Source organism: Sminthopsis crassicaudata, chromosome 3 (genome assembly GCF_048593235.1).
Source record: "Sminthopsis crassicaudata isolate SCR6 chromosome 3, ASM4859323v1, whole genome shotgun sequence".
NCBI lineage: Eukaryota > Metazoa > Chordata > Mammalia > Dasyuromorphia > Dasyuridae > Sminthopsis > Sminthopsis crassicaudata.
In genome coordinates this window covers 421,782,463-421,794,323 of record NC_133619.1, presented here as the reverse complement: position 1 = coordinate 421,794,323, position 11,861 = coordinate 421,782,463, and the positions used below count along the sequence as shown (strand labels likewise).

General features: G+C 34.6%; 1 protein-coding gene across 2 annotated transcripts; it reads right to left on the bottom strand.

Moving 5' to 3' along the window:
- Window positions 1-1,752: 1,752 nt before the first annotated feature.
- Window positions 1,753-11,861, bottom strand: LOC141562781 (small ribosomal subunit protein eS4, Y). Of its 2 annotated transcripts, none has more exons than XM_074302915.1 (3): window positions 11,652-11,861; window positions 11,392-11,561; window positions 1,753-3,085 (listed from the first exon to the last, which is right to left on the bottom strand). In XM_074302915.1, the coding sequence occupies exon 3, from the start codon at window positions 3,070-3,072 to the stop codon at window positions 2,281-2,283; it is 792 nt and encodes a 263-aa protein (XP_074159016.1). In that variant the 5' UTR covers window positions 3,073-3,085; window positions 11,392-11,561; window positions 11,652-11,861; the 3' UTR covers window positions 1,753-2,280. The 2 variants fall into 2 exon arrangements, with proteins under 2 accessions (XP_074159016.1, XP_074159017.1); XM_074302916.1 differs by having other exon boundaries at window positions 11,481-11,561; window positions 11,652-11,787.

Here is an 11,861-nt window from a genome sequence, read left to right as displayed (position 1 = left end):
TGTAATCTAGGTCACCAGTAGACTACTGCAATCGACTAGGTATGAGGCATTGAGAATCTGAACCAGAGGACTGGCTGTGTTAGAGGAGAGAAGGGAGTGCATTCTAAGAGATGTTACAGAGATAAAGTTAACTGTTGGCAACCAATTGGATGTGTAAGGGGAGGAGGGAGAGATATCTCCTACATTGTGAGCCTGAGAAACCAGGAGGATGGTTCTCCTGCACATACCCAACCACTATAATAGAGAAGGTAAGAGGGAGGAGGAGTTAAGGAGGAAAGATAATGAACTCTATTTTGGACATGTTTAGTTTAAAATTTCTATTGAACATCCATTTTAAGATATCTGAAAAGCAGTTGGAGATGTGAGACTGCAGAGAGGCTAAGGGAGGATAGGTTGATTTGAGAACTGTCAGCAGCAAGGAGATGGTAATTAAATTCATGGTAGTTTCACCAAATGAAGTAAAAGTCCTACCTATTATCCTTAGTATTTATTGAAAACCCTGGGCTGTAATCTTCCAATTTCTACAGAACTCTTTTATCTTTTCCTCTCTATCCTATTACTTGCCCCTACTTCCATCTTCTGCATATTAAGAGAAAGGTAAATCTGTCAGGTTATGATCAGATATTTTCTTAACATACAACCTCAGGATTCTGAAGAGAACAAGTAACTTGGAACGATCTGAATGACATGTGGCTATTTAATAGTATAATTTAACACTTCCTTGGGAAGATTCCTCCAGACATACATAACATAACTTGATCTTAAAAGGGATTATTCAAACCTTTACAAGGGCATGACACTCTGCAACTTCTTTGGCTTCCTCAACTCAAGACTCAGAAGACAATTAAATGAGTTCAGGCTAGGCTGAATACAGGTCTCTCTGAATATATCCTCATCATTTTAGTGTCCTCCATTAAAACCTAACATAAATGTTCATTATTTAGCCCAGGAGTTAGTACTGGATTTCTGAATATGATTGTGGTACTAAAAATTGAGTGCTAGGTTGAAATTCAGAAGATCCAGGTTTAAAGTTTATCTGTGATTAATTATGGGCAACTCATTTGGGCCTTTTGGGGCCTGAATAGCCTCATCTGTGAAAATGAGGAGTTTGAATTAGATAACTTCTAAGGTCCCCTCTAAATTTTAGCATCCTACAGAAGAGTTCCAGAACTGAAATGATTAATTAAATACCTGTCCAAGGGGGAAGTGCCCAAAGATTTCACTGGTTTAAGAAGAAGATATTGAAACAATTGCTTGAATTGTGCTCAGACTTTGAAGTAGAAGAGTTTACATTTCCAGCTTGATAGGTCCCAAGGAACAAGAGGCCTTTAAATGAAAGAAATATGAAGTTCACTCCCAAAATTTAGCAGCACTGAGTGGTAGGACCATCACTTCTTGAGTCTTGGTAACTATATGTTTTGACTTAGATGTGTGATTTCATAAATGCAGGCATGTCTCATACTGGGAATTCTCTCTGCTCTACTTTCCCTTTTGGCATTTCCCCCCTTTCTAACACTACTATTCTCCACCCGGCTTTTTTCAGCTTTTTAATGTATGTTATCTTCCCCTGTTGGTATATAAAATCCTTAAGATGCTTTTTTTTTCTTTTTTAATTTTTTGTGGTTGTATTCCTAGTACTTACTACTAGCACAGTGCCTGGCAGAATAAGCATTTAATGTTTTTATTGGCTGGTTAGTAGATGCTTTCTGAAGCACAAGAAGGATTTGATAAAGTTATGACAGAAAACATTAATACTGTGTGCAATAATTCTCATTTTATTTGAGCCACACTAAAGGAAATATAAGTGATATGAACAAAAAAGTCAAAAATTTAACAGATGTCAACATTCCATCATCAGAATGATATACCCAATAAAGGAGGTTAATAGTAAATATATGCAGAGAGCACTTTAAGCAGAGAATAAGTATTCTTTTCAAATGTATACAGAATACTCATAAAAATACTAAATTATAAATGGCAGAAATAATATATACTGTTTTACTAAACTAGAATCAACAGTTGTCCAAGAAAATGTAAACTACTAAATAAAACCAGTTAACAAGCACTTATTACTAAGTGACCACACACTGGTCACAAGTGAAAGAGAGAGATGTCCATTAATAGTAATGTTTCAATTTGATATTCCTGAATAACTTGTGTCATCTAGAGATAATTTGTTCTTGATTTTGAATGGAATGCCATCTGACAAAAAAAAGGACATTTTTTTCTGTATTTAACAACTTGATCTGATCACATATACCCCTAAGTCTTCATCTTCATTTATCCACTACTCTGTTTGGCTGCCAATCTCTTATCTCTTTCTTCAGCAATGGTGAGACGGATACCTTTTCCACGAGGCAGAGAAATCCAAGGCTTATTACCTTTGCCAATAACAAAAATATTTGAAAGCCTAGTGGCAAAGCTATTGCCATTGGCATCCTTCACATGGACAACATCAAAAGAACCTGGATGCTTCTCCCTGTTGGTAATCACACCAATTCGACCCAAGTTAGCACCACCAGTCACCATACACAAGTTGCCAGTATCAAACTTGATGAAATCAGTTATCTTGCCAGTGTCTAAATCAATCTGGACTGTGTCATTCACTTTGATTAAAGGATCTGGATAACGGATTGTACGGGCATCATGGGTCACCAGATGAGGGATGCCTTTTGTAGCCACAAAGATTTTTCTCACTTTGCACAATTTATATTTTGCCTCTTCAGCTGTGATGCGATGAACAGCAAAACGGCCCTTGGTGTCATATACCAGACGGAAATGTTCTCCTGTCTTATCGATGCTGATGACATCCATAAAGCCAGCAGGATAGGTAATATCAGTACGGACTTTACCATCAATTTTGATGAACCGCTGCATGCAGATCTTCTTTACCTCATCTCCTGTCAGGGCATACTTGAGTCTATTTCTAAGAAAGATGATAAGAGGGAGGCACTCCCGCAGCTTGTGGGGGCCTGTGGAAGGTCTAGGAGCAAAAACGCCAGTTAATTTATCAAGCATCCAATGCTTTGGGGCTGCCACACGCTTCAAGTGTTTCTTGGGACCACGAGCCATGGCTGTGCGGAATCTAGGAAAAGGCCACAACACAACAACGATTAGACTAACCTCAAAGGAAGAAACAAGACAAATCATCAAAAAATTGCCCCTCGCCCAAAATGTGTACACACCCCCCACCCCCCAAGATGGAATTCCCAGGTACATTCTTTCAAACCAAGAACAAATTATCCCTAGATAACACAGGTTATTCAAAAATATCAAGATGAAGCATTTCTATTAATGGATATGTCTCCTTCCACTGAGAACTGGCATATGACAAACAGTGGACTCAATGCTTGTTAACTGATTTCTATCAATCTCTTTATCTAGTGTATCTAAAAAAAAAAATCCAACCATCTCAATAAAAAAATTGAGATAAAATGAAATCAGGAAAAACCACAGGATAGAATATAAAACAAAACAGGGTTATAAAATGCAACCAAAATAAACCTATACTGGATTATTGTAGTAAAAAACAACAACTTCCAAATTCATTTATACATTAAAAATAATTCCAATCAAAGCATTAAAAGATTTCTAACACAACTAGATAAAAGACATTGTAAAACATACATGAGGAAAACAAGCAGAAAAGAATATCAAGGAATGCACTGCAGTAAAAAACAAATGACTATGGCATTGCCATTTTCAGACTTTAAAATAAATTAGGTGGATTTATCATCAAAATTACCAGGTTGATTGTAAATGAAAAATAAAACAAAACAAAAATATATCAATGAAATAAGATAGCATAAGTATATGAAATATTAATATTAATAATAACTTAATAAAGTTATAGAAATTTTATAAAATAAAAACTGGGGAAAGGATTCATTTCGCATGCATTAGGGAAAACTGATTAATAACTGCTTTGCTAAACTATCTCATGTCATATACATCAATGAGCTATATAAGGATGATAAGTCATGTTAAAAAACTATAAAAATATAGGAGAATAGAACATATTTTAACTCTTGTAGAGAGTAAATTACTTTTTTCTATATAACAAATTGGAAAGATTAAAAACAAGTTACTAAAATAAATTTCAATGCAATAAAATATAAGCAAAATAAATTATTTTTAAATACTTATGCTAATAAAAGTTAAAATATAAAGAATGGTTACAAATTCAAAGAGCTAACTGCCAGTTCATGGTTATGGGATAACTGATTTTCCATAAAAAATAAATTTTGCACCATAGACTTATAAACTGGTAAGGATTTCAATAGGTTAGTTGGATTACTGATGATTAATTGGAGGGGGGGAGGGAATTTAATTTCATTAATAATTAAAAAGATGCAAAATAAAACCCTGAGCTACCCTCTAATAGGCAGAGATTAAAGAAAACTAGAACAATTGAGTACAATCTTATTAAAAATCTGTTAGGATTTTTTACAAAGTGCTAAATCACTGGAATGAATAGAGACAATTGATTTGATCCTACAAGGAGATGTTATGGGCCAGAACTTGAAATAAGGTACTGAGTGGAATTGAGGAGACAATGATTAAGTCTAATTTGGCATTGATTTAATCCTACAACAAATAATGGTTTCTAGTGATGAAATGATTGGTGTATACTCAGTGTGCATCATATAAGCAAGAAACTCTCAGGGCCAAACAGACAGAAGTCCACAATCCCACACTCTTGGAGGCAAAGTGATTCATTCCCAAGTCTACCTTCATGCTGGCTGGAGGCTTTGGATTCAGAAGGAACTAGAGCCGAGAAGCTAGCTGAAAGAGACAAAGAACTAGAGACAAGATAAGGAAGGCCTCTGAAAACTAGCAGAGAGAGCCCCAAGTGAAGGAGATAAGATTTTGGAAAGAGACAGAAAGGATCTGGACTTTAACTTTTGGCTTCATTTTGGGGATTACTGCTACTGGAACTAAAACCAAGGCTGCCTCCCCAGAAGCTCCCCAAGAGATCTCCTCCCAGAGAACAGATTCACAATTTGGAGACAACAGAACATTACAAAAATCCATCTAAGAGATCTGTAGAATTTACAAAATATCCTCTGACCTACTAATTTCATTGGTAGAAATATACCATTACCACATTTTTAAAGTCTTTTTTCTAAATATATTTGAGAGAATATCATTTTACTTCAGTACATCATAGATTCACAATTTCATCAATAGTACTGGTACTTCCACCACCAATGATGCATACCAAACACTTCATTAGGTATCTCATAAATTTCTGCATCTAAAACAATCATTGGTTAATTAAATCTCTGATGAAGGGTCTCTCTGAATTTAGCTCAGCTAATCCTCAATTACCAGACATTCCTCTATTACCAAATAAGTACCAAACTCAAAGGCTTTCTAACTCAGCAGGACCCACCATATTATGCTACAGTAAAAGTAAATGCTTCTATGCAACAGAAACATTTCCAAACACTCTCTATTAACAAATTCTAGTTTTTTTGTTTTACTGAACACAGATTAAAACTAACCCTCCCCCACCTCAAAAAAAAAAAAAAAAAAATTAGTCTAGGAACTTAGAAATAGTCTAGGTACTTATCTTTCTAAGCAAGCCAAGTGATTTATCTATGCCAAGATTCTGTCTTTGATTTCCATATCTATGGATCTTTTCTGCTACGATTTTTCTCAGCAATATTTTGCCCAAAGAAAATACTGATATTTGATAGAATATAAAGTATGAACGGAATTATTATCTCTGAAAAAATTGCTATCGGATCATGGGGTATGAAAAGCTCTTATATTAATTTCTTTGTCAGTGGCTATATTGGAGTTTCACAGTTATTCCCATATTTATCTTCAATAATGTTCTGAGGCATGCATTTATGTTCAATAAACTGAAGTAGGACCATACTATTTCAAAGAGAAGAAATTCTTTTTTTATAATAGCTTTTTCTTTTTCCATATACATACAAAAATAGTTTTCAACATTCCCCTTCAAATTTTTCTCCTTCCTTTCACTACCCCCCCACCAGACAGCAAGCAATCCAACATAGTATAAAAACATGTACAATTCTTCTAAACCTATTTCTACAAGTCATGCAGCACAAGAAAAATCAGATCAAAAGAGAAAAAAAAAAAAAAAAAGATGAAAATTATATACTTTGATCCACATTCATTGTCCATAGTTCCCTTTCTAGATGCAGATGGCTCACAATATTATTGGAACCACTTTGAATCACCCCATTGCTGAAAAGAGCCAAATCCATCACAGTTGATCATCACATAATCTTCTTGTTGCTATATACAATGTTTTCTTGGTTATTCTCACTTAGCATCAATTTACTTTACTTAGAACCAGTCCATATTAAAAGTCTTTCCATGCTTTTCTGATGTCAGCTTGCTCATAATTTCTTATAGAACGCTAATATTCCATTACATTTATATATAACTTATTCAACCATTCCCCAACAAATGGACATCCATCCACTCAGTTTCTAGTTCCTTACCATTATAAAAAAAGGCTACTATAAACATTTTTGCACATGTGAGTCCTTTTCCTTTTTTTCAAGATCTCGGAGGGATAAAGCCCCAAAAGAGACACTCTTGGACCAAAAGGTATGCAAAGTTCGATAGCTGTTTTGGGCATTTATTTAAAATGATTGGATCAGTTCATACCTCCACCAGTATATTAAGTGTCCCAATTTTCCCACATCCCCTTCAACATTTATCATTACCTTTTCCTATCATTTAGTGGATCTCAGAGGTATGAAATGTTACCTCATAATTATCTTAATTTGTATTTCTCTAATCAATAGTGATTTTGAGCATTTTTTCATAAGCTAGAAATACCTTTAATGTCTTTATATGAAAATTGTTTGTTTATATCCTTTGACCATTATCAATTGGGGAATGACTTATATTCTTATAAATTTTAGTCAATACTCTACATATTTTAGAAATAAGGTCTTAATTACAAACACTGAATGCAAAAAATTTCCCCCAGCTTTTAGCTTCTCTTTTAATCTTGACTATATTGGTTTTGTTTGTACAAAAATTTTTCAACCTAATGTAATCAAAATTATAAGAGAAAGTTCTATGATTTAGTTATTTCAGAAATCAAATTTAAATTAATTGAATTCAACAAACTAATCCAACACACATTAAGTGCTTTCCATATGGAAGGTACCAGGGATAACAATAGTGCTTAGATATGCAAATAACTATAATACAAATTAAAACTTAAGTGCTTAAGTCAAACAAAAAGTTTTGAGAAGGATCAGTTAAAGAACAGGGAAGGGACAAGCTTAGATAATATAAGATAGTGTAGGCCTCAAGAATGCCTAAATAGGAATTCTGAATCAGTACCCTATTGTGGGATCCTGTGCAATTAACTCCTTAGCCTCAGTTTCCTCATCTACGAAATAGGGATATTCAGCAAAGCTAGACACAAATTATGATCAATTGGTAATCAAATTAATTAATATACAAAAGCTATATAAGTATTAATAATTACAACTGTTAACAGAGATAGTAACTAGAATAGTAACTAGACAAAAAATGATAGATTTGAGTTCAAAGGACCTTAGTTACCACCCACATCTGGCAATTATTCCCAGTATGTCATTTAGTCTATAGGGATCCAATTTTCTTCATGTGCAAAGTGAGGTTTGACTAGATCAAATTTAAATTAATTGAATTCAATCTAAACTAATCCAACACACATTAAGTACCTTCTGTGTGCAAGATACCAGGGATCATAAAAGAAAACACAATCTCCAAGGTCCCTTTCAGCTCTGAATCTATGACATTTCAGCAGCTAGATATGTGGAATAATTCATTTTGAGCAGTGGATAGTCTACAAGAATACATACAGAAAAAAGTAGTTACTAATAGGATCAGGAAATGGCAAGTAGTCTAGTTTGGCTACAATTTAAAATATGTACTGGATGAGAGCATGAAATAAAACCAAGTCATACTTGTCAGATTACAGAGATCTTTCAAAGCTAAAACAAAGAATGCGGATATTAGAGTAACATTCAGAGAATCATAACACTAAAGGAATCTTGGGCCATTTAGCCCAACTCCCTCATTTTACAAATGAAGAAAGTGAGATATTAAGTTAACCTATTTCAGAAGGGAAATAATGAAGTGAGTTCTATATATCAAGAACATGATTTTTAGATATGAATATAAAATATGAAGAACATGTTGAAGTCTAAGCAAGAAGACCAGGTGGTAGGTTACTTAGTAGTCCAGACAAATGATCTCTTAACTTTTTGATATACTCCAGTCTGGGAGAGGAAAAACAAACTACTTTGAACATACATACATCTTCATTTATTATATATACTTGGAACAGAAGTACTAAGGTGATGGATCTGGATGACTAAAAGGACATGAAGAGAGATAGATGAGTGGCAGGATATAGAAACATTTTTAGTTCAACCCCAAATATTAATAAATGAATGAACTGAATATGTCTTTTCCAGACTTTTGCCCCTTAGAAAAGTTCAAAAAGTCAAGAACAGAAGTTAAAGCCTGGGGAAAATAGACTATAAATGGTAACTAAATGCAAAAAAGGAAAAAAAAATCCTTCTGATGAAGATGAATAATTCCCTTTCCAATTTTGAAGCTATCAGGATAGTGATCTCATTGATTACTCTGGGAGAGGTTCAGAATGGATCTGAGAATTTAGACGATATACTCATCTGCTGTTATATAGAAGTTATTTTTTTTTTGTATGTGACCTCCACTGGTAGCCAAGTAAAGCCAGGTAAACGAGCCCTTCTCATGTTGCTTAAATATATAAATTAATTCCAAGAAAACTAATTATGTATTTATTTAGAAGGTTATGAAAATATTTTCCCCAATCCAAGTTCAAAGACCTCATGACCCCTAGACCCAAGGATCAGAAACTCAATATGCTGGATAGAAAAAAAACAAAAGTTAAACCCTTTGAACATACTGACCTTTTCTTTGTTCAAAATTTTTTATAAATGCTACCTCAAAGTTTCTTTTAAGAATAATGTGTTGGGAGAGGGGGATGTTGGAGAGCATTATGTCACTTTGAAAATTTCTTTAATGTTTGGATTTGGAATAATGTTAAATTGATAAAAGTTTGTTTTTGAGAGACATACCTAAAAAGAATATAGCACAGATATTTAGACTATTCATAAAGTGTTTTCTTTCAAAGAAAAGATATATTAAACTTTTTTTTAGTTTGATGATCCCAAAAATACTAAAACAAAAATTTCTTCGTAAAGCCTAATAAAGTTGTAATACTTTTTGCAAAAGATTCAGGCCATGAAAAGTATAACAAAGAGCCAACTCAGTCAAACTTGAGAAAATACTAATTTACTTTATAAAGATTTTTGTCCTATAAGACTGCTCCCTAGATAGGAGAGGATATAGTGGGAAACAAGGCGTCATAAAAGCAAGATATCAATGAAGTGTCAAAAATAACAACAATAAAATTTTCAAAAAATATTACTTAATACTGTTCCCTGGTATCATCAAAATACATATTTTGAGCATTTTGAAATTTTAATTTGATAGGTATTCAAGGATCCAAGTTGGTAAGGAATGAACAAAACTAGAATTTTAAAAGACAGATCCTATCTTCAATACAACAAAAACCCCACCTTAAAAAAAAAGTGCAGATAATAATCTCTGGAGAAAATGTTACATAGTTTAATTTACTATCATACATTAATTGGAAATATAATTATTTTGTCTCTTATCTATAAGATCACATGAACAAAAGAACTTTAGTACCACTATAAAACATTATTCAATAAGTACAATTGCCTTTCACTGCTCTAATATAAATGCAGAAAGATATAAGTATTTATAAAATCATGGGAAGTATGGGATAAATGGGAATATTTATCAAAATCAAAAATATTTTAAACATGACATACCTTAAAATTCATTAAAAATAAAGACTACACTGAACAGTAAACTTTGTTATTTCCATAAAGTAACTCAAGATGTCCTTTTTAAATATTTTACAAACATATTCTCATTCTTTTTCTCTCAGACACACCCACACAATTCAAAAGTCTTCCCCCTTTGCCTACAGGACATAATATAAAATTTTCTGCATAGAATTTAAAATGCAACAAGACCTAGCTTCTTCTAAGTCTCTATTTCACTTTGTCTTCATTCCCTGGATATTCCAAAGTGGCAAACTGCTTTTCTTCCTAAAAATTCATTTTCTGCAGCAATGCTTCTGTGCAAGGCGATATAACACATGTGAAACACCATCTATCCTTCATAAAATCCATAGCTTCCTTCACAGCACATGACTCAAATGCACAAGGCTTTCTCGAACTCTCTTCCTTAGTGCTCCTTCCTTCAATAAATTGCCTATATGTCTTATTGTGGGATCCTGTGCAATTAACTCCTTAGCCGCAGTTTCCTCATCTATGAAACAGGGATACTCAGTAAAGCTACACAACTATGGTGATCAAATTAGTTAATATACAAAAGCTATATAAGTATTAAATAATAACTGTTAGCAGAGATAGTAACTGGAATACTAGACAAAAAAAATGATAAGATTTGAGAATCAAAGGACCTTAGTTTCCATCCACAATCTGGCAATTATTCCCAGTATGTCATTTAGTCTATAGGGATCCAATTTTAATCATATTATTGTACCTCCCCACTACCAGTAAATAAGCTGCTGAATGGTAAATGCCCCTCTAGGAGTTACACATAATAGTGAACTCAACTTTTTTTTTTTTTTAAACTTTTTAAGGTTTATTAAACTGAATTCAAAGGTCAGTGGTGACAACAAAGTGAAAGGAATCCTCCTGGGGTTCACAGTTTAGAGATCAGAATTCTTTTTCTTTTTTTTTTTTTTTTTTTTCCTGAGGCTGGGATTAAGTGGCTTGCTCAGGGTCACACAGCTAGGAAGTGTTAAGTGTCTGATACCAAATTTGAACTCAGGTCCTCCTGAATTCAAGGCTGGTGCTCTATCTACTGCGCCACCTAGCTGCCCAAGATCAGTATTATTTCAAACACCAGCCCTGAAGTCAGGAGGACCAGAGTCTCAGACACTTAACACTTGCCAACTGTGTGACCCTGAGCAAGTCACTTAACCCCAATTGCCTCACCCAAACAAACAAACAAAAAAAAAAACTCCAACAAATGACTCGGACTGCAACACTATCGTGAGGAAATCAATGAGTGGTTTTGTTTCCTTTTAAAGATGCTACTGAGACGTTAAGGCCACAGGTACTTTTCAAAGAGGATGGGCAGTTTGCAACTTTTAAGGTGTTTTCTTAAGATTAATCCGGCCTCTTAAAATGGTACCATCAATACAGAAAAATTAAGATACCTGGGGCCCCCAGACCCAACACATAATCGGAGAAATAGGGTCTCCTTCAAACCTCTCCTCCAAATCCTCACCTGGAGTCAAGGGCACCAGTAAAATGAGCCTCGGGTCTCTCGATAAGTTCTCAAGGTGGCCTGAGTAAAATCGGAGATTTGGAACCCACCTCAAGTTCACTCAAGGAGGAAACGCGGCTTTAGTTCACACAATTCGCAAGGAACGATGGTCACTCCAGAATGTGCCTGACCTGATAACAAGAAGTGAAAGTTAATTTGACAGTTATTTGACAAACAGAAAGAAGGTAGTAAAGTCACTCGGAAAATAAGAAGTTACTTACCCGTAGGAAACCACGAGGTCGTCTTAGAACTTCCGCTCTCTCAGCCACGCCTTCCGGGGCGTCCTAAGCGTACCTGCCAGACGTCAGTCGCGCAGGACCTCCAGAAGGGGCTAGAGGTAGTAGGACGACGTGACGCAGAGGGATTTTCTATCCTCCCCTCTTCCCAACACGCTAAAACGGCGCATGCGTATCCCTGCTTCCGGTTGCTTC

Coding starts and splice junctions, on each gene's coding strand:
- LOC141562781 (XM_074302915.1), bottom strand. CDS start 3,072: ATGGCTCGTGGTCCCAAGAAACACTTGAAGCGTGTGGCAGCCCCAAAG.